Genomic DNA, 27,661 nt, shown 5'->3' with positions numbered 1-27,661 from the left:
AAGGTAATAATAGAAATAAATAGTGATTTATTATTTTATTTATATTATTTCTTTTATTAATTAAATTTTTTACCCAAGCGACTTTACCGTAGAAACCTAAGAGTATGAATCCTTGCAGTCACGAATGCTTCAAATCTAGAATTAGGCAAAATTTTAAGTTGATAATTTTGCGTTTCACCCGCGAATGATGTTACACATATCCAATTGGCCATTTGCAGGTAAAAGGTTCCCCACCTCTGCCACAAAGCGTCAAACCTCTTCTTACATGCCGACACTGAGAGAGACCTGCAATGCAACACTGCCACCGCGTCGTGCGGCCAAGATGATTGTACGTTTGCCGATGAATCGACGGACGGTTGTGATCGACCGTTTTTCTTGCCGTGGCCCATTACTAGATGGTGACCACTCCAATGAACGCCCTGTTTCCTGAGGGCCGGAACCCCCCCCACCTTCCTCTACGCCCCACCCCCCACAAAAGTTCCACCCATTAACCTCCCGTCCAGTGGCACACGTGCTGGAACCTGAACAGGTAGGAGTCGGGGCCCATTCTGGAAAGCGGTGGAGCCTACAGATAAAGGGGTGTGGCCTAAACAGGAAGGGGTGGAGCCTACAGAGGAAGGGGTGGGGCTTACAGAGAAAGGGGTGGAGCCTACAGAGAAAGGGGCGGGGCCTACAGAGAAAGGGGTGTGGCCTACAGAGAAAGGGGTGTGGCCTACAGAGAAAGGGGTGTGGCCTACAGATGAAGGGGTGGGCCTACAGATAAAGGGGTGGAGCCTACAGAGAAAGGGGTGGGGCTTGCAGAGAAAGGGGTGGGGCTTACAGAGAAATGGGGTGGGGCCTACAGATAAAGGGGTGGGGCTTACAGAGAAAGGGGTGGGGCTTACAGAGAAAGGGGTGTGGTCTACAGAGAAAGGGGTGGAGCCTACAGAGGAAGGGGTGTGGCCTACAGAGGAAGGGGTGGGGGCTCACAGGAGAAAGGGGGGAGGGTGCGGTGTACACCACACAGCGTAGAAGCTACGCGACGCTACCGACCACTAAAGTTTGATTGTGAACCGACGGTAAAAAGTGCTCCGAGTTTCTCGAGTGCTCTCCCCGGTGTCGCGGCCCGGGGGCCACGCTGCTCCATAGCCGGACCCCCCTCCCCAACCATCCCCCCTCCCCTCCCCCCCCCCCCCTCCCGGGGCCCAACCTCAAAACTAGGCACGACTCTTAAGTCGAGCGGAAATCCGAGCGCACATTCTGCAAGTTGCTCCGAGCTCCGGCTACGTAGCTGCTTGGCTTTTTGATTTATTATCAGCAGCCGACTCTCGGCTCCATTAACCTCCCCGCCACTTCCCCGTTGCGTCCAGTGACTCTGCCCCTGCGGTGTGGGGCAAGTCGCTGGAGACTTTGGACGGTTCAGCGTGGCCCCCGGGCCTCCGGCGGTCCTCACATCGGGAGCAGGGAGGGTTGGGGGGGGGGGCGACGGGGCAGGAGAGAACCGTTGTGTGTGTGTGGGGGGGGGGCCACCACCACCACCACCACCATCATGGTGAGAGTGACCGCTTACGGAGGGGAGTGAACCCCTGCGGTGGGGCCCAACAGCGCTCGGGGCCTACGCCTCAGGCTTCTCAGTCTCAGTGTCGCGTGCGGACGCCGCTCTCAGATGGCCGTCTCCTCCGGCGGGAGGCCTTCATCTTCCTCTTCGTCGCTCTGCCCGCCGCCACCTCCTCCACCGCCTTCACCGCCTCCACCGCCCGCGGCTCCGGCAAATCCGCAGTTCCCCGCTCCTCCGCCGCCACCGCCACCGCCATCGCCGCCGCCGCCGCCGGCGTCCTTCCCTCCCGTCTTGCGGCCCTTCCCGCCCGCCCGCTTGGAGCGAGGCCTCAGCACGGGCAGGAGGCCCTCGCCGCGCTCGCACCTCTTGACAGCGCGCACGAGGCCGTGCTTCGTGGTCAGGTAGAAGATCTCGGCGACGCTCAGCAGCAGGCAGACGATGGAGGCGCCCAGCATGAAGTAGGTGAAGACGTTCTTCTCGGTGGGGCGCGTCACGAAGCAGTCCACCGTGTTGGGGCACGGCGAGGCGCTGCACTTGACGAGGCGGGGCAGCGAGAAGCCGCCGAACATGAAGTAGAAGATGGACATGAAGCCCAGCTCGAAGCCCACGCGGAAGGCCAGGCTCACCAGGTACGTCCAGAAGAGGCCCCCGTGGAGCTTCTCCTCGCGGCCTGGGTGGTGGGGGGAGGGGAGGCGGGGGTGTGAGACTACGTATGTGCGTGCGTGTGCATGTGTGTGTGTGTGTTGACGGCACGCATGAGTGGGGAGCCGTAGTGTAGCGGTTAGCGCTGCGCTGCGCTACGAACCCGGCGACCCGGGTTCGATTCCTGCTCACGGCCAACACCCAGTGACGATTATCTGAACCGGTCCTGGGCCTCCCCTAGGTCGACTCAGCCTCAAATGAGTACCTAGTGCGATGTGTAAACATCGCCACTGGGGAGACAAAGGCGGCCGGGCGTGGTGTTGGCCACCCACCCCCTCGTGTACCGTGCTGGCCTTCATAGGTGCTCGCTAACAGCACTTGCCCCTACAGTCTGTTAAGGCTATACAGGGGATCTTTGTCTTTGTCTTGTGTGTGTTGAGCTCACGCTCATTAAAGACCTTCATGATGGTGAGTGGGCCCGGGTAAAACTACGTGGTCGGGAGTCGGAGCCATTCCCTGTACACCTTGGGGTGTGACAGGGATGTCCTCTGGCCCCAACATTGTTTAACATATATTTTGACCACGTAGTTCGTGAAGCCTTCAGTAGCTGTACTGGAGGAATTTCCATCTGTTGTTATTGTGTGGCGGTTGTTGTTGTTGTGCGAGTCGATGGGTCTCCGTGTGAGTCTATGCTTCTCTGTGTGAGTCTATGGGTCTCCGTGTGAGTCTATGGGTCTCCGTGTGAGTCTATGGGTTCCTGTGTAAGTCTATGGATTTCCGCGTGAGTCTATTGGTCTCTGTGTGTGTCTATGGTTTTCCATGTGTGTCTATAGTTCTCTGTGTGAGTCTGTGGGTCTCCGTATGAGTTTATGGGTGTCTGTGTGAGTGTATGGGTTTCTGTGTGAGTCTATGGGTCTCTGTGTGAGTCTATGGGTCTCTGTGTGAGTCTATGGGTCTCTGTGTGAGTCTATGGGTCTCTGTGTGAGTCTATGGGTCTCCGTGTGAGTATATGGGTCTCTGTGTGAGTCTATGGGTCTCCGTATGAGTCTATGGGTCTCTGTGCGAGTCTACGGGTCTCTGTGTGAGTCTGTGGGTCTCTGTGTGAGGCTATGGGTCTCCGTGTGAGTCTATGGGTCTCCGTGTGAGTCTATGGGTGTCTGTGTGAGTCTATGGGTGTCTGTGTGAGTCTATGGGTTTCTGTGTGAGTCTATGGGTCTCTGTGTGAGTCTATGGGTCTCCGTGTGAGTCTATGGGTCTCTGTGTGAGTCTATGGATCTCCGTATGAGTCTATGGGTCTCTGTGCGAGTCTATGGGTCTCTGTGTGAGTCTGTGGGTCTCTGTGTGAGTCTATGGGTCTCCGTGTGAGTCTATGGGTCTCCGTGTGAGTCTATGGGTGTCTGTGTGAGTCTATGGGTTTCTGTGTGAGTCTATGGGTTTCTGTGCGAGTCTATGGGTCTCTGTGTGAGTCTATGCTTCTCCGTATGAGTCTATGGGTCTCTGTGCGAGTCTATGGGTCTCCGTGTGAGTCTATGGGTCTCTGTGTGAGTCTATGGGTCTCCGTGTGAGTCTATGGGTCTCCGTGTGAGTCTATGGGTCTCTGTGTGAGTCTATGGGTCTCCGTGTGAGTCTATGGGTCTCTGTGTGAGTCTATGGGTCTCCGTGTGAGTCTATGGGTCTCTGGGCGAGTCTATGGGTCTCCGCGTGAGTCGTGACAACCGTTGGGAGGGTCCAATCCCCTCCTCATCTCTAGATCCTCGCCCCTCTAACCCCCCACCCCCCCGCCCCCAGATTCCGGACCCCGTAACTCGCTGACCCTTCTCGAAGCGGTCCTTCTGCGAGCGGAACTTGCGGTGCCACACGTGCATGGCGACGAGCAGCGCCGGCGTCGACACGAAGATCATCTGCAGCGACCAGAGGCGGATCTGCGACACGGGGAAGAAGTGGTCGTAGCAGACGTTCTTGCAGCCCGGCTGCTCCGTGTTGCACACGAACTCGGACTGCTCGTCGCCCCACACCGTCTCGGCCGCCACCACGATGATGAGCATCCGGAAGATGAAGACCACCGACAGCCAGACCTGTGGTGGGCGGGGTGGGGGGTGGGGCGGGGGGGGTGGAGAGGGAGGAGGAGGGGGGGAGCGGGGAGGGAGGGTGGAGAGACAGGGGGAATGGAGGGGAAGAGGGAGGAGGGGGGAGGGGGGATTGAGAGAGGGAGGGGGGAGGAGAGGATGGGGGTGGAGGGAGGAAGATGGGGGGAGAGGGGGGAGGGGGAGGGGGGGGTGGAGAGACAGGGGGAGGGGGGATTGAAAGAGGGAGGGGGAGGAGAGGATGGGGGTGGAAAGAGGAGGAGGAGGGGGGGAGTGGGGGGAGGGGGGGAGGGAGGATGGGTGGAAAGACAGGGGGAGGTGGGAGGGGGAGGGGGGAGGAGTGGATGGAGGTGGAGGGAGGAGGATGGGGGGAGCGGGGGGATGGGGGGAGGAGAGGATGGGGGTGGAGAGGGAGGAGGATGGGGGAGGGGGGGAGCAGGGGGAGGGGGATGGAGGAGGAGAGGATGGGGGTGGAGGAGAAGGAGGAGGAGGGGGGGGAGCAGGGGGAGGGGGAGGGAGGGAGGAGGGAGGGGGAGGGAGGAGGGAGGGGGGGGGAGCAGGGGGAGGGGGGAGGGGGGATTGAGAGGGAGGGGGGAGGAGAGGGGTGGGAAGTTGGGAGGGGAGCACGTGAGTGGGACTCGGTGGGGGTTGTCATCACCATTGTCATTACCATCATCATCACCATCAACGCCATAATCACCATCATCATTGCCACCACCATCATCGCCATCGCCGTCATCACCATCAACGCCATAATCACCATCATCATTACCATCATCACCATTGCCATCACAATCATCACCATCAACGCCATTATCACCATCATCATTGCCACCACCATCATCGCCATCGCCATCATCACCATCAACGCCATAATCACCATCATCATCATTGCCATCGCCATCATCACCGTCAACGCCATAATCACCATCATCATTACCATCATCATCATCATTGCCATCGCCATCATCACCATCAACGCCATTATCACCATCATCATTACCATCATCACCATTGCCATCGCCATCATCACCATCAACGCCATAATCACCATCATCATTACCATCATCACCATTGCCATCGCCATCATCACCATCAACGCCATAATCACCATCATCATCACCAACATCATCATTGCCATCGCCATCATCACCATCAACGCCATAATCACCATCATCATCACCATCATCACCATTGCCATCACCATCAACGCCATAATCACCATCATCATTGCCACCACCATCATCGCCATTGCCGTCATCACCATCAACGCCATAATCACCATCATCATTACCATCATCACCATTGCCATCACAATCATCACCATCAACGCCATTATCACCATCATCATTGCCACCACCATCATCGCCATCGCCATCATCACCATCAACGCCATAATCACCATCATCATTACCATCATCATCATTTCCATCACCATCATCACCGTCAACGCCATAATCACCATCATCATCACCAACATCATCATCAACACCATCATCATCGCCATCGCCATCACAGTCATCACCACCATCATCATCACCTTCATCATCAATGCCATAATAATCACCATCATCATTGCCATCGCCATCACAATCATCACCATCAACGCTATTATCACCATCATCACCACCATTACAATCATCACAATCACAATCATCACCACCACCACCATCACCAAAGACAAAGATCCCCCGTGTAGCCTGTAACAGACTGTTGGGGCAAGTACTGTTAGCGAGTAGCAGCAGCGCCTATGAAGGCTACCGGCACTGTGGCACACGAGGGGGTGGGTGGCCAGCACCACCACGCCCGGCCGCCTTTGTCTCCCCACTCCCCCGGTGCTACTGTTCACTACACACCACTACACCGGGGTACTCGCTTGAGGCTGAGTCGACCTAGGGGAGGCCCAGACACCGGTTCAGATCATCGTCCCTGGCGGTGTTGGTGGCCGTGAGCGGGAATCGAACTCGGGCCGCCGGGTTCGTAGCTCAGCGTAGCGCTGACCGCTGATCATCGCCATCGTTACCATGGCCACCGTTACCACCGTTACCATGGCCACCGTTACCATGGCCACCGCTACCATCGCCACCGCTACCATCGCCACCGCTACCATCGCCACCGTCACCATCGCCACCGTTACCACCGCCACCATTACCATCGTTACCATCGCCATCGTTACCATGGCCACCGTTACCATCGCCACCATCGCCACCGTTACCACCACCACCGTTACCACCGTTACCATGGCCACCGTTACCATGGCTACCGTTACCATGGCCACCGTTACCATGGCCACCGCGCGCGTCCTCCAGGTTACCTTCCCCGCTGCGGTGGAGTACTGACTCACGCCGTGCAGGATCGTCTGGAAAGCGCCCCAGTTCATGGTGCCCGGAGATTGGGGGGCAGCGTGGAGGGGGGCGGGGGGGGGGGCTCGCTGGGCTGGACTGGAGTGGTCGACACTGGACTGGAGAGGTTTGGACTGGCCTGGAGTGGAATGGACTGGACTATACTGGACTGGACTTGATTGGACTTGATTAGACTCGACTGGACTGGTTTGGACTGGAGTGGAGTGGTCTACACTGGACTGGAGTGGTTTGGACTGGACTGGAGTAGACTGGAGTAGACTGGTTTGGACTGGAGTAGACTGGACTGGAGTAACCTGGTCTATACTGGACTATACTGGACTGGACTAGTTTGGACTGGTCTATACTGGACTGGACTGCTTTGGACTGGTTTGGACTGGAGTAGACTGGATTGGACTGGCCCTCTCGTCCCCCGCTGCTGTGCTTGACCGCGTCTGGAAGGGAAATTGGAAAAAAAAATCATTGGGTGAGAGAAGTTGGAGTCGTTATTAACCCACCACGTGACACCCACCACGTGACACCCACCACGTGACACTCACCACGTGACACCCACCACGTGACACTCACCACGTGACACCCACCACGTGACACTCACCACGTGACACCCACCACGTGACACTCACCACCCACCACGTGACACTCACCACCCACCACGTGACACTCACCACCCACCACGTGACACTCACCACCCACCACGTGACGCTCACCACCCACCACGTGACGCTCACCACCCACCACGTGACGCTCACCACCCACCACGTGACGCTCACCACCCACCACGTGACGCTCACCACCCACCACGTGACACTCACCACCCACCACGTGACACTCACCACCCACCACGTGACACTCACCACCCACCACGTGACGCTCACCACCCACCACGTGACGCTCACCACCCACCACGTGACGCTCACCACCCACCACGTGACGCTCACCACCCACCACGTGATGCCCACCACGTGACGCTCACCACGTGACACTCACCACGTGACGCTCACCACGTGACGCTCACCACGTGACGCTCACCACGTGACACTCACCACGTGACACTCACCCCTCACCACGTGACGCTCACCACTGATTCTGTACAATCATTCCTCTGAGATTGCTGGTTTAAACGCCCTTGTTTCAAGCAGAGCCTGACTCTGCTGCTGATGCTGCTGCTGATGATGCTGACGATGCTGATGATGCTGATGATGATGCTGATGATGCTGATGATGATGCTGCTGCTGATGATGATGCTGATGATGCTGAATGTCACGTGGGGTGTCCACCCACTCTCTCTCTCTCTCTGAACTTTGAAGCTTTAGGGCCCTGGGCCGAAACGTCGCCCGTTATATGTATTCCCTGTCAAGGCCCCACAAAGACAAAGTTCCCCCGTGTAGCCTGTAAAAGACTGTCGGGGCAAGTGCAGTTAGCGAGTAGCACCTACGACGGCCGGCACGGCACACGAGCACCACGCCCGACCGCCTTTGTCTCCCCAGTGGCGATGTTTACTACACACCGCACCGGGTACTCATTTGAGGCCGAGTGGACCTAGGAGAGGCCCACGGGACCGGTTTAGATAATCGTCACTGGCGGTGTTGGCCGTGAGCGGGAATCGAACCCGAGTCGTCGGGTTCATAGCGCAGCGTAGCGCTGACTGCTGCACCACCGCTCCCCACACACATACACCCACACACACATATAGACACACACGAACACACACACGTACACACACACAGACACCCACACACACCCACACACACCTACACCCCGACACACGCACACACACCCCCACACACACACCCACACACACACGTACACACACCCACATACACACACAGACACACACACGTACACAAACACCCACACACACACACCGACACACCCCCACACACACACACACCCACACCCACACACACCCACACCCACACACACCCACACCCACACACCCACAATTACGATGTGGTCGCTGTTGTTGTTATTGACACTCACCGTGTTGGCTCGCTATTGTTGACAGTGTTTGTCTGCCACTGCCTACGCAGCAGCGCCACCACTGGGCTACTACAATTATAAACAACTTTTTTATTGGCTATAGAGACCCACAGAGACACACAGAGACCCACAGAGACCCACAGAGACCCACAGAGATCCATAGAAACCCACAGAGACCAGTAGAGACACACAGAGACCCACAGAGACCCACAGAGACCAACAGAGACCCACAGAGACCCACAGAGACCAATAGAGACCCACAGAGATCCATAGAGACCCACAGAGACCAGTAGAGACACACAGAGACCAGTAGAGACCCACAGAGACCCACAGAGACCCACAGAGACCAACAGAGACCCACAGAGACCAATAGAGACCCACAGAGACCCATAGAGACCCACAGAGACCAATAGAGACACACAGAGACCCACAGTGACCCACAGAGACGAATAGAGACCCACAGAGACCAATAGAGACACACAGAGACCAATAGAGACCCACAGAGACCCACAGAGATCCATAGAGACCCACAGAGACCAGTAGAGACACACAGAGACCAGTAGAGACCCACAGAGACCCACAGAGGCCAATAGAGACCAACAGAGACCAATAGAGACCCACCGAGACCCACAGAGACCCATAGAGACCCACAGAGATCCACAGATACCCACATATCCCCACAGAGACCCACAGATACCCACCAAGACCCACCGAGACCCACAGAGACCCACATAGACCAATAGAGACCCACAGAGATCCACAGATCCCCACAGAGACCCAAAGATACCCACAGAGACTAATATAGACCCACAGAGACCCATAGATACCCACAGAGACACACACAGATCAATAGATACCCACAAAGACCCACAGAAACCAATAGAGAACAATATAGTCACACAGAGACCCACAGAGACCCACGGAGACCCACGGAGACCCACAGAGACCCACAGAGAACCATAGAAACCCACAGAGATCCATAGACACCCACAGAGACCCATAGACACCCACAGAGACCCATAGAAACCCTCAGAGATCCAAAAAAACGACATAGACCCACAGAGACCCACAGAGACCCATAAAGACCCATAAAGACCCACTGAGACCCACTGAGACCCACATAGACCCTCATAGATCCATAGAGACCCACAAAGATCCAAAAAACCGACAGAGACCCACAGAGACCCATAAAGACCCACAGAGACCCACAGAGACCCACCGAGATCCAAAAAAACCGACAGAGACCCACAGAGACCCATAAAGACCCATAAAGACCCACAGAGACTACAGTTACCCATAAAGTCCCACAGAACCCCATAGAAACCCACAGAGACCAATTAGAGACCCACACTAAAACTAAACGATGTTTATCGTCACCAGGGTATAAGGCCCCTACTGAGCTGCTGTGTAGGAGCGACCCTGACCATCGCAAATGATAGCGGATCAATCACGTGGACTCATCGTCATCACCATCACGTGGACATTACAACAGCAGACGATGACTCTGAAAGCGAGACGTTTGATTCTAAATGTTGGAGGGGAAAACCCGGGGGGTTCGGGAGACAAATCCACGCGACCACGGGGAGAGAGAGAGGCACACAAACTCCAAATCTACAGCAGCAGGCATCGTCAGGGTCGGGATCGAACTCATGACCTCATGTACACCAGGCGAGGTAGTCAACATCTCCTAGCCACGACTTCCTGTACACCAGGCGAGGTAGTTAGCATCTCCACGTCGCCTGTGCCAGGCTAGGTGCACTTGGCAGGAGGTCACGGGACAGACCCAGGTGCCACGGGTCGCGCTCCGCTCGTTGTTGTGAGCGTCACTCCTCTGCCCTCCGCTGTTGCTGGAGGGCGACTGCCTCACAATTGCCCAGTAGCCTCAAGGTACACCTAGCCTGGCACCACACACTATACACTACACACTACACTACACACTATACACCACACTACACACCACACTACAGTATACACTACACACCACACTACAGTATACACTACACACCGCACACTACACATCACACTACACACCATACTACACTATACACTACACACATTACACACCACACTACACTACACACTACACACCACACTACACACCACACTATACCACACTACACTACACACCACACTACACACCACACCGCACACTACACACCGCACTACACACCACACCACACTACACACCACAAACCACACCACACTATACACTACACTATACACTACACACCACAAACCACACTACACACACTACACTATACACTACACACACTACACACCACACACTACACACCACAAACCACACTACACTCCACTATACACACTACACACCACACTAAACACTACACATACTACTACACCACACACACCACACTACACTACACACTACACACACCACACTACACCACACACCACACTACACTATACACTACACACACTACACCACACTATAGACGACACACACCACACTATAGACTACACACTACACACACTACACACACTACACACTACACACACCACACTATAGACTACACACTACACACACTACACACACCACACTATAGACTACACACTACACACGGCACGGCAGTGACGGAGTCAACTCACAGAACGGCGACTCGCAAACTCCGCGTCGCCTCCTGCTCCCCTCCTCGCGATTCTCGTCTCTCTCGCGACCTCCACCCCCTCACTCGCCCTCTCCCTCCCCCCTCCCTCCCCCTTCTCTCCCCTCTCCTCCCTCTCCCCTCCCTCCCCTCTCCTCCCTCCCCTTCTCTCCCTCCCCTCACTCGCATCTCTCCTCCCCCCTCTCCTCCCCCCTCTCCTCCCCCCCTCTCCTCCCCCCCTCTCCTCCCCCCCTCTCCTCCCCCCTCTCCTCCCCCCTCTCCTCCCCCCTCTCCTCCCCCCTCTCCTCCCTCCCCTCCTCTCCCCTCCCCTCCCCTTCTCTCCCTCCCCTCACTCGCATCTCTCCTCCCCCCCCTCTCCTCCCCTCACCTCCCCTTGCCTCTGCCTTCTCTCTCTTTTTTTTCTACGATCAGTGGAAACAAGAAGATGCTCGGTGTATTCGGCACTTTGCTTCGTTCATCATTTCGTTTTTTTTTATGCTTTCCTTTATGTACCCCCCCCCCCTCTCTGCCCCCCCTCTCTACCCCCCCTCTCTATCGCTCTCTCTGCCCCCCCTCTCGCTCTCTCGCTCGCTCTCTTTTTAAATCCTTTATATTAAGTTCGCTTGCTTGCTTGCTTAGGACCGTGCAAATCTTTCGGTCGTTTTTTAACCCACTTCCCGTGATCCAATCGAGCTGACATTTTGCACACAGACTCGTTGTACGTGACAATTAATGTTCGTGAAATTTTTTTTCCAAAATTATACACTTTTTAGGAAAAAATAAATTATATTGAATTACCAATTGCTTAATGGTGGCAGGCAATCATCTGACCCATAGGTGGCAGCCATTTCAAGCCAGAGGACGAGAGGACTCTAGCCGCCACGCATATATAGTATTTATAGTGAAAAACTTTGTTTTTACGGGTTATATTTGTTTTCTGTAAACTACGATAAGTGCTGCATCTGCACGCAGCCCTTCTCGCTCCCCTCACTTGCATCTCTCCTCCCCCCCTCTCCTCCCCTCACCTCCCCTTGCCTCTGCCTTCTCTCTTTTTTTTACGATCAGAGGAAACAAGAAGATGCTCGGTGTAGTCGGCACTTTGCTTCGTTCATCATTTCGGATTTTTTTAGTTGTTTTTAATGCTTTCCTTTATGTACCCCCCCCCCCCTCTCTGCCCCCCTCTCTGCCCTCCCCTCTCTGCCCTCCCCTCTCTGCCCCCCCTCTCTGCCCCCCCTCTCTGCCCCCCCTCTCTGCCCCCCCTCTCTGCCCCCCCCCTTTCTCTACCACCTCTCTCCCTACTCTATGTCAATGTGCCCCCTGTTTTCGATGTAAATATTTTTAACTACGACAAGTGCTGCATCTGCACCCAGCCCTTCTGACAGTCCAACCTTTTAGCGGACAGGGTCGTGACTCCACAGGGAGGTGTTGTCAAGGTGGCTGTAGAAGGAGTCCCCTCCCCACTCCTTTCTCCAGTCATTCAAGTTCCAGTTCATTTATTAGGTAGAGCCCTGTGAGCCATTCGGCTCTTGAATCGGGTGCAACCGCAACAAACAAAAAACTAAAACATGAACAAGAAAACATCTTAAAGTGAATATGTGCAAACTGAAAATCAAGGGGAAAAAACCAGCAGAAATTCCAGAAAAAAAGCACCGTACACCAACGCTGTGTGCAAAAAATCCCAGTGGGAATCAAGTCAAACAACAACAACAACCACAAGCCAACTTAGATTAAGGCCATCAATCTAACTCCGTACTACAGTCATCCTCGTCCTCGGCCGTGAGATGCGTCTTCTGAATGAAGAAGACAGAGGCAGCGTGTTTCCTCGCGAGAGACATTGCGGAAAAGCCCATGTACATGGGCAGTTTTGTACATGGGCTTTATGACTTTGAGACCCCCCACCACCTACACATTCCACAAGTAGTGACTATATCATGGGACCTCCTTTGCCAGTACCAAAATATACTAATAGGGGTTTTCCCCTTTTTTCTGGCAACAAAACTGATACCTTTTGCAAGGAATCATGCTTACATTAACCACAATACTTGCAGTCAAATGCAAACAAAAAACGATACTCTGATAATTTATGCATTGTCCTTGTGCACCTTTTGGCGTCATCTGGTCGAACACCATATGAGACTAGGCTCTAAAAAAGCTGTCTCTGGTGTGGACCAATCAGTTTCAAAGACAATGCATAAATTATCATAGTATCGTTTTTTGTTTGCATTTGACTCCAATTATTGTTGTTAATGTAAGCATGATTCCTTACCTCTCCGTCTCTCCCCTCTGCTCAGACTATACAGTGCTGAGAGCAGCGACGCTCACGTTGCTGTGACGCAGGGCTCAGTGCGGATACACACATGTGGGTGTGTGTGTGTAGGTGGGTGTGTAGGTGTGTGTGTGTGTAGGTGGGTGTGTGTGTGGGTGGGTGTGGGTGGGTGTGTGGGTGTGTGTGTTGGGGGGTGTGTGTGTGTAGGTGTGTGGGTGTGTGGTGGTGGGTGTGTGGGTGTGTGTAGGTGTGTGTGTGTGTGGGGAGCGAGAGTGCAGCGGTTAGCGCGCTGCGCTATGAACCCGGCGACCCGAGTTCGATTCCCGCTCACGGCCAACACCAGTGACGATTATCTGAAACCGGTCCTAGGCCTCCACTAGGTTGACTCAGCCTCAAATGAGTACCTGGTGCGGTGTGTAAACATCACCGCTAGGGAGACAAAGGCGGTCGGGCGTGGTGCTGACCACCCACCCCCTCGTGTACCGTTGCGGCCTTCATAGGTGCTCGCTAACAGCACTTGCCCCTACAGTCTGTTAAGGCTATATGGGGGATCTTTGTTTTGTGTGTGTGTGTGTGGGTGTGTGTGGGTGAGTGGGTGTGTATCTGTGCGTCTGTGTGTGTACCTGTGTGTGTGTCTGTTAGTATGTGTGTGTGTGTCTGTGTGTGTGTGTGTGTGTCTGTGTGTGTGTCTGTGTGTGTGGGTGTGTGTGTGTGTGTGTCTGTGTGTTTGTGTGTGTGTGTGTCTGTGTGTGTGTGTCTTTATGTGTGTGCGTGTCTGTCTGTATGTGTGTGCGTGTCTGTGTGTGTCTGTGTGTGTGTGTGTGTCTGTGTGTGTGTCTGTGTGTGTGGATGTGTGTGTGTCTGTATGTGTGTGTGTCTGTGTGTGTCTGTGTGTGTGTGTGTGTCTGTGTGTGTGTGTCTGTATGTATGTGTGTGTCTGTGTGTGTGTGTCTGTGTGTGTGTCTGTGTGTGTGTCTGTGTGTGTCTGTATGTATGTGTGTGTGTCTGTGTGTCTCTGTCATCTCTTGCTCAGGGCGGTGTCACGTCACAGCAAACCAGAAAGGCAACAACACACAAAGACAAAGATCCCCCGTGTAGTCTGTAACAGACTGTAGGGGCAAGTGCTGTTAGCGATCGCCTATGAAGTTCCGGCACGACACATGAGGGGGGTGGGTGGCCAGCACCACACCCGGCCGCCTTTGTCTCCCCAGTGGCGATGTTTACTACACACCGCTACACCAGCTACTCATTTGAGGCTGAGTCAACCTAGGGGATGCCCAGGATCGGGTCGCCAGGTTCGTAGCGCTAACCGCTACACCACCGCTCCCCACAACACACACAGACTTGTACACATATATAAGGGGCCGTCCATAAATGACGTCACGCGATTTTTGACCCCCCCCCCCATTTCGTCACACGACGTCACAACAATTCAGACCCCCCCCCTCAAACATGACGTCATAAAGCTCTGCCCCCCCCAAAAATAAAACATGCTTCAAATCGCTTTAAACTATTGTCATTGTAGTGCGTATTTAATGCGGCGCTGCACTCTGATGTTGTAGGAGAAAACATTTATTACAAAGTCCATTTAATTAAGTAGAACGCGTTGTCTATATTTATTTATAAAGTTGCGCATTTTTACGTGACGTCACATTTCTCAAACACCCGCCCCCCCCCATCGTCCCATATATCTGACCCCCACCCCTCCCCCCCCCATAGGTGCGTGACGTCATTTATGGACGGCCCCTAAGTACAACAACAACAACCGCCATTCGCCACTAAGCGGTGATGTCACCTGTGCCAGGCTAGGTGCATGTTAAAGCCACGTGAAGTGTCGAACGCCCTTGCCGGCAGGAGGTCACGTGACAGACCCAGCAGGTGCCACGGGTCGACCGGCTGAGATGACCGGCTGATGCACCACCTGTGCCCCCTACCGTTCAAACGCGTTGCGTTTTATCCGCCCAGGCGCTCCGCTCGTTGTTGTGAGCGTCGCTCCCTCCGCCCTCCGCTGTTGCTGGAGGGCGATTGCCTCCGACTGCCCAGTAGCCTCAAGGTGCACCTAGCCTGGCACTGCCCAGTAGCAGCGTCCCTCACGAGCCTCCTCCTCCACAGAGGCCGATCTTGACACCGCTGGTATCGGTCATCGGCAAGTCCACTCAGCTCCACATCCTCCTGTACCACATCACTCTTCTCTAGCCCGTGTCACTCACTCACCCACCGATCCAACTCACCCACTCACACACTCACCCACTCACCAACTCACTCACTCACTCACCCACTCACTCACTCACTCACCCACTCACTCACTCACTCACCCATCAGTCCATCTCTTCTCTGTACCACTCACCAACTCACCCACTCACTCACCCACTCACTCATCCACTCACTCACCCACTCACCAACTCACTCACCCACTCACCAACTCACTCACCAACTCACTCATCCACTCACCCACTCACCAACTCACTCACCCACTCACCCACTCACTCACCCATTCACTCACCCACTCACCATCTCATCTCCTCCCGTACCACATCATTCGATAAGTACACGCGAATGTCAATGATCTCACACACGTCCGTTTAGCACGGCGCGATATGCACGTTGCGAAATATGTTCGACAAGTGCATAGGCACACACCCTCGTACACTCACCCACACACACACACCACATCCACACACACACCACACACACACACCACATTCACACACACACCACACACACACACCTACACACACACCTACACACACACCCAAACACACACCTACACACACACCTACACACACCCAGGGTCTCCTCGTGGCTCCCACGCCCAGCGCGAGCCGCACCCACGTGGGAGGGGAGGGGCCACGTGGGAGAGGTGGGGCCACGGGGGAGGGGAGGGGCCACGGGGGAGGGGAGGGGCCACGGGATAGGGGAGGGGTCACGTGGGAGGGGAGGGGCCATGGGGGGAGCCCCCCCCCACCCCTCCCCTCGCATTCTTCGCCCACATCGAGAGCGGCGGCTTGCCACTGCTGCTGTTCCTGTTCTTGTTCCTGTTGTTGTTGTTGTTCCTGTTGTTGTTATTGTTGTTGTTCCTGTTGTTATTATTGTTCTTGTTGTTGTTATTGTTTTTTGTTGTTGTTTTTGTTCTTGTTGTTCCTGCTGTTGTTCCTGTTGTTATTGTTGTTGTTCTTGTTGTTGTTGTTCCTGTTGTTGTTATTATTGTTCTTCTTGTGGCTCTTGTTTTTCTTGTGGCTCTTGTTCCTCGTGTTGTTGTTCTTGTTCCTGTTCTTGTTGTTCGTGTTCTTGTTCTTGTTGTTGTTCCTGTTGTTGTTCGTCTTGTTGTTGTTCTTGTTGTTGTTCTTGTTGTTATTGTTGTTGTTCCTGTTGTTGTTATTGCTCTTGTTCCTGTTGTTGTTGTTCCTGTTGTTGCTGTTATTGCTCTTGTTCCTGTTGTTGTTGTTCCTGTTGTTGTTGTTATTGCTCTTGTTCCTGTTCCTGTTCCTGTTGTTGTTGTTATTGCTCATGTTCCTGTTGTTGTTGTTGTTATTGCTCTTGTTCCTGTTGTTGTTGTTCCTGTTGTTGTTGTTATTGCTCTTGTTCCTGTTGTTGTTGTTCCTGTTGTTGTTGTTATTGCTCTTGTTCCTGTTCCTGTTCCTCTTGTTGTTATTGCTCTTGTTCCTGTTGTTGTTGTTCCTGTTGTTGTTGTTATTGCTCTTGTTCCTGTTGTTGTTGTTCCTGTTGTTGTTGTTATTGCTCTTGTTCCTGTTGTTGTTGTTCCTGTTGTTGTTGTTGTTATTGCTCTTGTTCCTGTTCCTGTTCCTGTTGTTGTTGTTATTGCTCTTGTTCCTGTTGTTGTTGTTCCTGTTGTTGTTGTTATTGCTCTTGTTCCTGTTGTTGTTGTTCCTGTTGTTGTTGTTATTGCTCTTGTTCCTGTTGTTGTTGTTCCTGTTGTTGTTGTTATTGCTCTTGTTCCTATTGTTGTTGTTCCTGTTGTTGCTGTTGCTGTTCCTACCGCTGCTGCACCCCGAGGAGGAGCCGCGCCCCTCGCTCTGCCAGGTAGAGGGTGGAACAGGAAAGTGGCGTGGACTGATCCCCATCTGTTCCATCTGCACGGGGATAGAGCGTTGCCCCCTCGCACCAGCCATGGGATTTCTCTGCTTTCTTCCTCCCCACGTCAATAATAAGAATCATAATAAACACACCAACATCATCATCATCAATAACTATTGACTCACATTGCCCATATACCAAGGCCGTAATTCTAATAGTTATATTTCGATTTAAAGCTTTCGTGACTGCAGGGATTCATCTTCTTGGTTCTTTCGGTAACGTCACCACGTAGAAGGGAATTAATAAAATAATAAAAATAAAACATAATACAAAATAATCGTTAAAATAAATATTCAAATATGCTCAAAATGTGCCCCCTCCAATATATTGCTATGAACATATTTAAAAATAATAAAAATAATCGCTATGCTAAGTAAATAAAAACAACAATTTGCTAAACCCTGGCCACAATATGCGGACTTGTCTTCATATAAATCAGTGCGTAGATTTGTGCTCATGTGATTGTGGTTATGGTTGTAGTTTATTAATCCCTAATCTCTGTCATTACATACAACGAGTCAAGAAATTGTAAAAATAAATAACTAAAAACAGAGCACCGTTAGACATTATTGTAAAAAAAATGAAAATCTATCCCATGTGTTAGTGAATATTTTTTTATATCTTAGGCAGGAAATGGCAGAAATTTCTTTTCAAATTTAGATTTTTTTTCTGGGTTGGGAACCCATGGAGACTAACACTGCCCATAGACTAACACTACCCATAGACTCAACACTGCACCATAGACTAACACTACCCATAGACTCAACACTGCCCATAGACTCAACACTGCCCATAGACTCAACACTGCCCATAGACTCAACACTGCACCATAGACTAACACTGCCCATAGACTCAACACTGCCCATAGACTCAACACTGCCCATAGACTCAACACTGCACCATAGACTCAACACTACCCAAAGACTAACACTGCCCATAGACTCAACACTGCCCTTAGACTAACACTGCCCATAGACTCAACACTGCCCATAGACTCAACACTGCCCATAGACTAACACTGCCCATAGACTAACACTGCCCATAGACTCAGCACTGCCCATAGACTCAACACTGCTCATAGACTCAACACTGCCCATAGACTAACACTGCCCATAGACTCAACACTGCCCATAGACTAACACTGCCCATAGACTCAACACTGCCCATAGACTCAACACTGCCCATAGACTCAACACTGCACCATAGACTAACAATACTCATAGACTCAACACTGCCCATAGACTCAACACTGCCCATAGACTCAACACTGCTCATAGACTAACACTGCCCATAGACTAACACTGCCCATAGACTCAACACTGCCCATAGACTCAACACTGCACCATAGACTCAACACTGCCCTTAGACTAACACTGCCCATAGACTCAACACTGCCCATAGACTCAACACTGCCCATAGACTAACACTGCCCATAGACTCAACACTGCCCATAGACTCAACACTGCCCATAGACTAACACTGCCCATAGACTCAACACTGCCCATAGACTAGCACTGCCCATAGACTCAACACTGCCCATAGACTCAACACTGCCCATAGACTCAACACTGCCCATAGACTCAACACTGCCCATAGACTAACACTACCAATAGACTCAACACTGCCCATAGACTAACACTGCCCATAGACTAACACTGCGCTTAGACTAACACTGCCCTTAGACTAACACTGCCCATTGACTAACACTGCCCATAGACTAACACTACCAATAGACTCAACACTGCCCATAGACTAACACTGCCCATAGACAAACACTGCCCTTAGACTAACACTACCAATAGACTCAACACTGCCCATAGACTAACACTGCCCATAGACTAACACTGCGCTTAGACTAACACTGCCCATAGACTAACACTGCCCTCAGACTAACACTGCCCATAGACTAACACTGCCCATAGACTAACACTACCAATAGACTCAACACTGCCCATAGACTAACACTGCCCATAGACTAACACTGCCCTTAGACTAATACTACCAATAGACTCAACACTGCCCATAGACTAACACTGCCCATAGACTAACACTGCGCTTAGACTAACACTGCCCATAGACTAACACTGCCCTTAGACTAACACTGCCCATAGACTAACACTGCCCCTGACCATACCTGCTGCTGCTGTATATTTGGAGTTTGCATGTCTATCTCTCTCATCATCATCATCACAGTGGCTAGGAGATGTTAACTACCTCGCCTGGTCTACAGGAGGTCGTGGGTTCGATCCCGACCCTGACGATGCATGATGCTGTAGATTTGGAGTCTGCGTGTCTCTCTCATCATCACCACGGTGGCTAGGAGATGTTAACTACCTCGCCTGGTGTGCAGGAGGTCGTGGGTTCGAATTCTACCCTGACGACGCCTGCTGCTGTAGATTTGGAGTCTGCGTGTCTCTCTCATCATCATCACGGTGGCTAGGAGATGTTGACTACCTCGCCTGGTGTGCAGGAGGTCGTGGGTTCGATCCCGACCCTGACGATGCCTGCTGCTGCTGCTGTAGATTCGGAGTCTGCGTGTCTCCCCCCCTCCCGTGGTCGCGTGGATTTGTCTCCGGATTCTCCGGTTTGTCCACCACATCCGCATTTAGAATCAAACATCACGGGGTTTCGAGCACGTGGGAGGCTGCTTTGCATGCCCACACGTGGTGGTGGTGGTGGTGATGATGACGATAAGCCAATTTGATGGAGCTGCCATCATTTGTGATGGCAAGGGTCACCTTTTAGTATGGGTCTCTGTGGGTATCTGTGGGTCTCTGTGGGTCTCTGTGGGTATCTGTGGGTATCTGTGGGTAACTGTGGGTCTCTTTGGGTCTCTATGGTTCTCTGTAGGTCTCTGTGGGTCTCTGTGGGTTTCTATATATCTCTATGGGTAACTGTGGGTCTCTGTGGGTCTCTGTGGGTCTCTTCCGATCTCTATGGGTCTCTGTGGGTCTCTGTGAGTAACGGTGGGTCTCTATGGGTCTCTGTGGGTTCCTGTGGGTAACTGTGGGTCTCTATGGGTCTTTTTGGGTCTCTATGGGTCTCTGTGGGTCTCTATGGGTAAATGTGGGTCTCTGTGTGTCTCTTTGGGTCTCTATGGGTCTCTGTGGGTTCCTGTGGGTAACTGTGGGTCTCTATGGGTCTCTGTGGGTCTCTATGAGTCTAGAGAAACACTCCGTATTTGCTGCTATAAATGTCCACGTGGTGGTGATGATGATCACGATGACGCTGATCCCACGTGATGATGGTCACGATGACGCTAACACCACGTGATGATCACGATGACGCTGACCCCACGTGGTGGAGCTGCTTTCATTTGCGATGACAATGGTCGCCTCTGAACCCCGAGTGCAGATCAGCTCAGTAGTGGGGGGCTAACACCTAGACACGACATATGGGGCCGTCCATAAATGACGTCACGCACCTAGGAGGGGGGGGAGGGGGGGACGGGTCAGACATTTGTGACGATGGGAGGGGGGGGCGGGGTGTTTGAGAAATGTGACGTCACCTCAAAATGCGCAACTTTATAAATAAATATAGACAACACGTTCTACTTAATTAAATAGACTCTGTAATAAATGTTTTCTCCTACAACATCAGAGTGCAGCGCCGCGTTAAATACGCACTACAATGACAATAGTGTAAAGCGATTTGAAGCATTTAAAAAAAAATTGGAGGGAGGGGGGGACGGAGCTTCGTGACGTCATATTTTAGGGGGGCGGGGTCTGACTTTTTGTGACGTCGTGTGACGTGGGGGGTGGGTGGGGGGGGTCAAAAATCGTCCAAAATCACGTGACGTCATTTATGGACGGCCCCTAAGAAGTTCAGTTTAGCTGAGTCAGATCAACAACAGCAGCAGCAGCGCCTATGAACACACAAAGACAAAGGTCCCCCGTGTAGCCTGTAACAGACTGTAGGGGCAAGTGCCTATGAACACACAAAGACAAAGATCCCCCGTGTAGCCTCTAGCAGACTGTAGGGGCAAGTGCTGTAAGTAACAGCAGCGCCTATGAACACAAAGACAAAGATCCCCCGTGTAGCCTCAAGCAGACTGTAGGGGCAAGTGCTGTTAGCGAGCACCTATGAAGGCCGGCACGGCACACGAGGGGGTGGGTGGCCAGCACCATGCCCGGCCGTCTTTGTCTCCCCACCGTAACCATTTAATGCTGAGTCGACCTATGGGAGGTCCAGGTGCCACCCCTCCCCCACACACGCAAACAGTGAATGCATGGGGCTTAGAATGTGTAACGTAATGCCTTGTGTGTGTGTGATCAATTATGTATGCCATAACAGCGTCTGTGTGGGGAGTGGTGGTGCAGTGGTTAGCGCACTGTGTGTGTGTGGGGAGTGGTGGTGCAGTGGTTAGCGCACTGTGTGTGTGTGGGGAGTGGTGGTGCAGTGGTTAGCGCACTGTGTGTGTGTGGGGAGTGGTGGTGCAGTGGTTAGCGCACTGTGTGTGTGTGTGGGGGGGAGTGGTGGTGCAGTGGTTAGCGCACTGTGTGTGTGTGTGTGGGGGGAGTGGTGGTGCAGTGGTTAGCGCACTGTGTATGTGTGGGGAGTGGTGGTGCAGTGGTTAGCGCACTGTGTGCGTGTGTGGGGAGTGGTGGTGCAGTGGTTAGAGCACTGTGTGTGTGTGGGGAGCGGTGGTGCAGTGGTTAGCGCACTGTGGGGGGTGAGGGGGGGTGGGGGGGGTGAGGGGTGGGGGGGTGGGGGTGAGGGTGGGGGTGAGGGGTGGGGGTGAGGGGGGGGTGAGGGGTGGGTGGGGTGGGGGTGAGGGGTGGGGGTGAGGGGGGGTGAGGAGGAGGGGTTGAGGGGGGGGGGTGAGGGGGGGGTGAGGGGGGGGGGGTGAGGGGTGGGGTCAGTTTCCTGCCGCGTTCTGCTGCGGGCTGCGCGAGACGTCTCGCGCGTGATGGCCACGTGACCTCCTCGCACCCCGAGCCGAGTAGATGCTGATGATGCTGATGATGTTGCTGATGATGTTGCTGATGATGATGATGTTGATGATGATGTTGCTGATGATGTTGCTGATGATGCTGATGATAATGTTGCTGATGATGATGTTGATGATGCTGTTGATGATGCTGATGATAATGTTGTTGATGATGCTGTTGATGCTGATGATGATGATGCTGATGATGATGCTGATGATGATGCTGATGATGTTGATGATGCTGATGATGATGCCGATGATGATGCTGCTGATGATGCTGATGATGATGTTGCTGATGATGATGTTGATGATAATGATGCTGATGATGATGATGCTGATGATGAGGCCGATGATGATGCTGCTGTTGATGCTGATGATGATGCTGATGATGATGATGTTGATGATGATGATGCTGATGATGCTGCTGCTGATGATGATGATGTTGCTGATGTTGCTGATGACGATGCTGCTGCTGATGATGATGACTGCTGTGCCAGGCTAGGTGCAGGATGTCACGGGACAGACCCGAATTCTCTCGGTGCCATGACGTCACCTGGCCATTTTCCCAGCCACAAGTAGCTACATGTAGTAGTAGCTACTACATGTGTGTAGCTATTACATGTAGTAGTAGCTACACACATGTGGTAAACATGTAGTAGTAGCTGCACATGTAGTACACATGTAGTAGTAGCTTATTCAACATCGCCTTGTTAGGCACGCTGAGGAGAGGCTTGCGGAGCCCCAATGCGGTTTCAGGAAAGGGCGGTCCTGCACAGATGCCATATTTTCTGTCCGTCTGCTACAGCAGAGGTGGTAGGGATTTCCAACAAGACCTACATCTCTGCTTTATTGACCTGGTCAAGGCCTATGATACCATCAGTAGGCCTGGGCTCTGGGTTGTTCTTCGTGCTTTCGGGGTCCCTGACCCTCTGCTCACGATCATTAAGGACCTTCATGGTGATGAGCGGGCCCTGGTAAAACTACGTGGCCGGGAGTCGGAGCCATTCCCTGTACACCTTGGGGTGCGGCAGGGATGTCCTCTGGCTACCACATTTAACATATTTTTCGACCACGTAGTTCGTGAAGCCTTTGATGGCTGTACCAGAGGAATTTCCATCTGGTACAGATACAATGGGAGCAGTGGCGGCTCCTGCAAAATCTCTCAGGGGGGGCAAATGTCTGGATGATTGATAAGGATAAGGTCCACCCATGCAATGGATAAATTAACATCTTAAGCATGTAAAGGCAACTTCACTTCTTTAAGTGACTCTTACAATACATCTTGTTTGTTTCTATACTCACTATTAATACAATCCACTCAAGTTTATTTTATTAAAGATTCCACTAGGTGGCGACAAATTATATTGTTGGATGAAACGTGCTTACGTATGATGACGTTAGCACGTATGATGACGTAAGCACGTTAGTGCGAGCCCTCCCGGAAGCCATAGAGAATGCATTGCAGCGCCCCCCGTTCGAAAAAAAACATCTTTGAATGTAAGTCTATCGGGCCACTCGGGGCGATTCTCAGCCGGAGTGAAATCGCCCAAAAAGAGGCGGTACTCCACAGAACGTGACATGACGCTGATTGGACTATATCCAGAGGCACAGTGACGGCTAGCGTGACTCTGTGGTTGAATGACATTGGTGGTGCGTCGCCCAATCGCCCTAATGAAGAAACCGCCCCTGAATGGGAGGCTGATAGATACCCGGGTGCGGTCAAGGGATGGCTCCCTATTGGTCAACCACGTTATGTATGCCAATGATCTGCCACTAAGAGGTGGGGCCTTACCATCAGCCCCACCAAAACGAAGCACCTGCCTGGGTATTTTGTACCATCGGACACTCCACCCCCACAACTCCCAATCGGTGATGGGGCAGTTGTGGAGAGAGTGGAGAGTTTTCCATACCTGGGCAGTGTGCTCATGACCGGCTCCGGTTTGACAGCAGAGGTCTCACTCAAAATCAGTCGAGCCGCATTATATTTTCATCGGTTGTGTAACGCTGTGTGGAAGCTACCCGGTCTGTCGCTCTGCACGAAGCTTCAGGTCTTCTCGGCCACGGTCATTGCCTCTCTTCTCTACGCTTGCGAAACGTGGACATACCTAATGGAGCATCTTCGCCGATTGGAAACATTTAGGCTGGCCTGCCTACGATCCATCCTGGGTTTTACCAGGCTGGATTGTGTGAGGAGCTCACAAATCCTTGAAAGATCTGGGCAAAGTCCCATCGGTGAGCTCCTCTGGCAGGCAAGGTTGCGTTGGCTGGGCCATGTAGACCGCATGCCCAGCCACCGCATGCCTAAACAGCTTTTGTTCGGCCGGATCGAGGGGGGCTAACGGGCGCGGCACGGGCTAGAGAAGAGATGGAGTGATGTGGTACAGGAGGACGTGGAGCTGAGTGGACTTGCCGATGACTGGTACCAGCGGTGTCAAGATCGGCCTCTGTGGAGGAGGCTCGTGAAGGACGCTACTGGGCAGTTGGAGGCAGTCGCCCTCCAACAACAACGGAGGGCGGAGGAGCGACACTCACAACAACGAGCGGAGCGCCGGGTGGCTAAAGCACAGCAAGTTGGCACAGTAGGGGGCACAGGTGGTGCATTAGCCAGTCATCTTGGTCATCTCAGTCAGTCGACCCGTGGCATCTGCTGGGTCTGCCCCGTGACCTCCTGCCAGCGGGCGTTCGACACTTCACGTGATAGCCTCAAGGTGCACCTAGCCTGGCACAAGCGTCGTGGTGACGTCACCGCCACTTAGTGGCGAATGGCGGTTGTTGTTGTTGTGTGATCCCCGCATTGGGGTCAAGAACAGCGACGATGATCTGAACCGGTCCCAGGCCTCCCCTAGGTCGACTCAGCCTCAAGCGAGTGCTCCGGTAGTGCGGTGAACAGTCGCACCGGGGGAGTGGGGAGACAAAGGCGGCCGGGCGTGGTGGTGCTGGCCACCCACTCCCTCGTGTGCCACAGCGCCGGTAGCCTCCTAGTCTCTGTGTGTCTCTGTCTCTCTGTCTCTGTGTCTCGTCTGTGTCTCTGTGTGTCTCTGTGTCTCTGTGTGTCTCTGTGTGTCTGTGTCTCTGTCTCTGTGTCTCTGTCTCTGTGTGTATCTGTGTGTCTCTGTGTCTGTGTCTCTGTGTCTCTGTGTGTCTGTCTCTCTGTCTGTGTCTCTGTCTCTCTGTCTGTCTCTGTGTCTCTGTCTCTGTGTGTCTCTGTGTCTCTGTGTCTGTCTCTGTGTCTCTCTGTGTCTCTCTGTGTCTCTGTGTGTCTCTCTGTGTCTCTGTGTCTCTCTGTGTGTCTCTGTGTTTCTGGGTCTCTCTGTGTGTCTCTGTGTCTCTCTGTGTGTCTCTGTGTCTCTGTGTCTCTCTGTGTCTCTGTGTCTCTCTGTGTCTCTGTCTCTCTGTGTCTCTGTGTCTCTCTGTGTCTCTGTCTCTCTGTCTCTCTCTGTCTGTCTGTCTCTCTCTCTCTGTGTCTCTCTGTATGTCTCTGTGTCTCTTTGTCTCTCTGTGTCTCTCTGTGTCTCTGTCTCTCTCTCTGTGTCTCTCTGTGTCTCTCTGTGTGTCTCTGTGTCTCTCTGTCTCTCTCTCTGTGTCTCTGTGTCTCTCTGTGCATCTGTGTTTCTCTGTGTCTCTGTCTCTCTCTGTGTCTCTTTGTCTCTCTGTGTCTCTGTCTCTCTCTGTCTCTCTGTGTCTCTCCTTGTCCTTCATCGTTAGCGCTGCTGCTGCTGTCACAGTGGGTGGCTACTCACAGGGCACTTTACCCACCGCCTCCCCAAAAAAATCACAAAGTCTGCCCAAGGCTACACGGGGGACCTTTGCCTTGGTGTGGGCTCTGGCGTCACCACCGCACCCAAGCAGATTCCTCCTCCTCCGTAGCTAGAGAGCGAGGGGGAGAGAAGGGGGCGAGCGAGAGAGAGAAACAGAGACACAGAGACACACACACGGATTTGGAAACTTTTTTCAACGTCCACAGAGAGACACACAGATTTGGAAACTGCTTAAACGTTCACATAGAGAGAGGGAGACACGCACAGATTTAGAAACTTTTCTAAACCTTCACATAGAGAGAGAGAGGGAGACACACAGATTTGGAAACTTTTCTAAACCGTCACATAGAGAGAGAGAGCGAGAGAGACACACACGCAGATTTATAAACTTCTTTAAAGTTCACACGGAGCGAGCGAACGAGACGCACCGCTCCACACAGCTTCCAGGAAGGAATCACTTCAAATCCACTTTCACCTCTTCACGGGACTTCAAGAACGTCTGAAGGAGGTGGTGGACAAGGAGGTGGTGGTGGACGAGGTGGTGGACGAGAAGGTGGACGAGGTGAGAAGGGGCTTGCGGAGCTCGATCCGTGCGGAGGTTTTCCGCCAAACTTTTGCGAGCCGCGTTCTGGAACATTTCGCGTCCGACGCTGCTATAAGTTTACCCAGGTGTGGTGGGACATTCCACGTTCCTATGGCGGGTGCGGGACGAGCCTCGGCATGAGCACGCGCGTGCCGAGTGGCCTTTCATACTGGGGGGGGGGGTTTGTTGGTACGGGTTTTATCGGCCCATTGTTAGAATTGGTGATCGTGATGATGTGCTTTAACTGATGGGGCTGCTGATGATGATGGTGGTGGTGGTAGTGATGATGATGGTGGTGGTGGTGGTGATGATGATGGTGGTGGTGATGGTGGTGATGATGATGGTGGTGGTAGTGGTGGTGGTGGTGATGATGATGATGGTGGTGGTGGTGATGGTGGTGATGATGATGATGGTGGTGGTAGTGGTGGTGGTGGTGGTGATGATGATGATGGTGGTGGTGGTAGTGGTGGTGACTATGAATGGTGGTGGTGGTGGTGGTGATGATGATGGTGGTGACGGTGATGGTGGTCATGGTGGTGGTGATGATGGTGGTGATGGTGTATGTGGTGGTGATGATGCATGTGATGATGCTAGTGATGGTGATGATGTATGTGGTAATGGTGATGATGTCTGTGATGATGGTGGGGAGCGATAGTGTAGTGGTTAGCTCTACGCTGCGCTATGAACCCGGCGACCCGAGTTCGATTCCCGCTCACGGCCAACACCAGTGACGATTATCTGAACCGGTACCTGGGCCTCTCCTAGGTAGACTCAGCCTGAAGTTAGTACCTGGTGCGGCGTGTAAACATCGCCACTAGGGAGA

At 53.0% G+C, this 27,661-nt stretch overlaps 2 protein-coding genes across 2 annotated transcripts in view; one reads left to right on the top strand and one right to left on the bottom strand.

The window, feature by feature from the left end:
- Nucleotides 1-1,492: 1,492 nt before the first annotated feature.
- Nucleotides 1,493-11,293, bottom strand: LOC144949871 (gap junction beta-2 protein-like). Its single transcript, XM_078879860.1, has 4 exons — nt 11,211-11,293; nt 6,578-7,057; nt 3,993-4,254; nt 1,493-2,207 (listed from the first exon to the last, which is right to left on the bottom strand). Exons 2-4 carry the CDS (start codon nt 6,641-6,643, stop codon nt 1,642-1,644), a joined length of 894 nt encoding a protein of 297 aa, XP_078735986.1. The 5' UTR covers nt 6,644-7,057; nt 11,211-11,293; the 3' UTR covers nt 1,493-1,641.
- A 15,088-nt stretch (nt 11,294-26,381) lies between these two features.
- Nucleotides 26,382-27,661, top strand: part of LOC144949965 (gap junction beta-2 protein-like) — a 29,535-nt gene continuing 28,255 nt past the window's right edge. The window contains exon 1 of the mRNA XM_078879955.1: nt 26,382-26,817. The gene's annotated coding sequence lies outside the window, so the exon portion shown is untranslated. The remainder of the gene's footprint in view (nt 26,818-27,661) is intronic.

Source organism: Lampetra fluviatilis, chromosome 55, assembly GCF_964198595.1.
Source record: "Lampetra fluviatilis chromosome 55, kcLamFluv1.1, whole genome shotgun sequence".
In the NCBI taxonomy this organism is placed as follows: domain Eukaryota; kingdom Metazoa; phylum Chordata; class Hyperoartia; order Petromyzontiformes; family Petromyzontidae; genus Lampetra; species Lampetra fluviatilis.
The sequence above is the reverse complement of the archived record's forward strand: the minus strand, read 5'-3'. Positions and strand labels throughout refer to the sequence as shown.

Excerpts from the sequence above, each read along its gene's own strand:
- LOC144949871 (XM_078879860.1), bottom strand. The coding sequence starts at position 6,643 with ATGAACTGGGGCGCTTTCCAGACGATCCTGCACGGCGTGAGTCAGTAC. Across the intron at positions 4,255-6,577 it reads ACTCCACCGCAGCGGGGAAG|GTCTGGCTGTCGGTGGTCTT; the intron begins GTAACCTGGAGG and ends CGCCCACCACAG. Across the intron at positions 2,208-3,992 it reads GAAGGACCGCTTCGAGAAGG|GCCGCGAGGAGAAGCTCCAC; the intron begins GTCAGCGAGTTA and ends CCCACCACCCAG.